This window comes from Aplysia californica, unplaced genomic scaffold (genome assembly GCF_000002075.1).
Source record: "Aplysia californica isolate F4 #8 unplaced genomic scaffold, AplCal3.0 scaffold01201, whole genome shotgun sequence".
Lineage (NCBI taxonomy): Eukaryota > Metazoa > Mollusca > Gastropoda > Aplysiida > Aplysiidae > Aplysia > Aplysia californica.
Window position 1 is genome coordinate 40,027 of NW_004798471.1, and position 1,478 is coordinate 41,504.

Consider the following 1,478-nt stretch of genomic DNA (forward strand, 5'->3'; position numbering starts at 1 on the left):
GAGAGAGAGAGAGAGAGAGACTGAATGAGAACGAAAAAGAAAGAGAGAGAGAGAGAGAGAGAGAGAGAGAAAGAGAGAGAGAGAGAGAGAGAGAAAGACGAATAGAGCGAGAGATAGTGAGCGAGATAGAGATAGAGTGCGCGAGAGATAGAGAGAGATGGGGAGAAAAAGGGACAGCCAAATTTAAAAAATAAACAGATAGATGGAGAGAGGGGGAGGGGGGAGATACTGTGCTCAGCGTGCAAATGAAAATAGACAACACAGACTGCACTCAGCGTGCAAATAGACAACACAGACTGCACTCCGCGTGCAAATAGACTTACCGTCTTGTCCGTCAAATCCTGCAGGACCAGCTGGGCCAGTCAGTCCAGGAGCGCCTGCGGGTCCTGTTGGGGGAAAGAAATGGGACACATAAATTTCAATATGTATTCAGATGAAAGTAAACTTTAGCCTCACAAATCGAAATTTAGGTCATACTGCAAATCATGGATATATGATTATGCTCCATAATTGTGATTATTGTTACTATTATTATAATATTTGTTATTATTACAATTATTATTGTAATTAACGTTACTAAAGAAAATAATAATGATAATGCCTGACAATGAACAACACATTCATAGAGGAGAATAACATTCTCAAGCGAAATAGAAGATCGATTAAAAGTTAAGATGACTAGTGGCTTCTGCCATGGCCAGTGAGACAAATTCTTACGTTCACTTTCACTTATGAATGTGCAGAGATAATTATCATTAACATCAAAACCATTGCAGTACACACGTGTAGGTCCATCCTTTTATGTGGAGGTTTTTTGGGGTCGTTGACCCGATCTGACTGATTCGTTCCGATCCGATCCGATCCTACCCGATCAGATCTGATCCGATCAGGCACTTTGACTGCTGGGTACACGACTTACTTACCCACACCACCTTTGCAGCCCTTCTTGAGAACGTCGTCCTTTGCGTTCTTCCCGCTCTGAACGGCGTTGTTCCGTCTGCGGCCGGAGAGTACACCACCACCGCGTCGTTGAGGCATGCCGGACACGTCGGACAGCAAAATCTGGGGAAGTGGGGAAAGGGGGGTGAGGGAGGTGGGGAAAATGGAGAATTAATGGTATAGGTTTAACGCCCCTATCAACCCTATTCATCATCCAGTGGCAAATCTGCGACAGACATCGGAGATTATGGTTCTTCATTCATTCATTCAACCCAACTAAGTTATTTAATTAAGAGGTGGAACCTCCAAATGTAACGTCTATCTCTGAAAGGACCTAGCCAAAATGAATAGGAAATTCGTGTGCGGTGCCTTCCCCAAGGAAACAAGATCGGACTGAGCCAATGAGTCTACATACCAAGAGGGGCCACTTCTCTCTTTGAGCCAATTAAAAAAGTGTCCTCAAAATTCGGTGGCGCCCTCTTCGCAAAAGCGCACCTTTTGCGAACAGAGTTATCCTACTTGAGTTTTAAAAAATCAAA

General features: G+C 43.8%; 1 protein-coding gene across 1 annotated transcript in view; it reads right to left on the minus strand.

The window, feature by feature from the left end:
- Nucleotides 1–1,478, minus strand: part of LOC106013738 (collectin-46-like) — a 7,380-nt gene that overhangs the window by 3,515 nt on the left and 2,387 nt on the right. Inside the window, exons 2-3 of the mRNA XM_013090281.2 lie at nucleotides 924–1,062; nucleotides 324–386 (exon numbers count right to left, since the gene is read on the minus strand). Coding sequence (XP_012945735.1) covers nucleotides 324–386; nucleotides 924–1,062 — 202 coding nt within the window. The remainder of the gene's footprint in view (nucleotides 1–323; nucleotides 387–923; nucleotides 1,063–1,478) is intronic.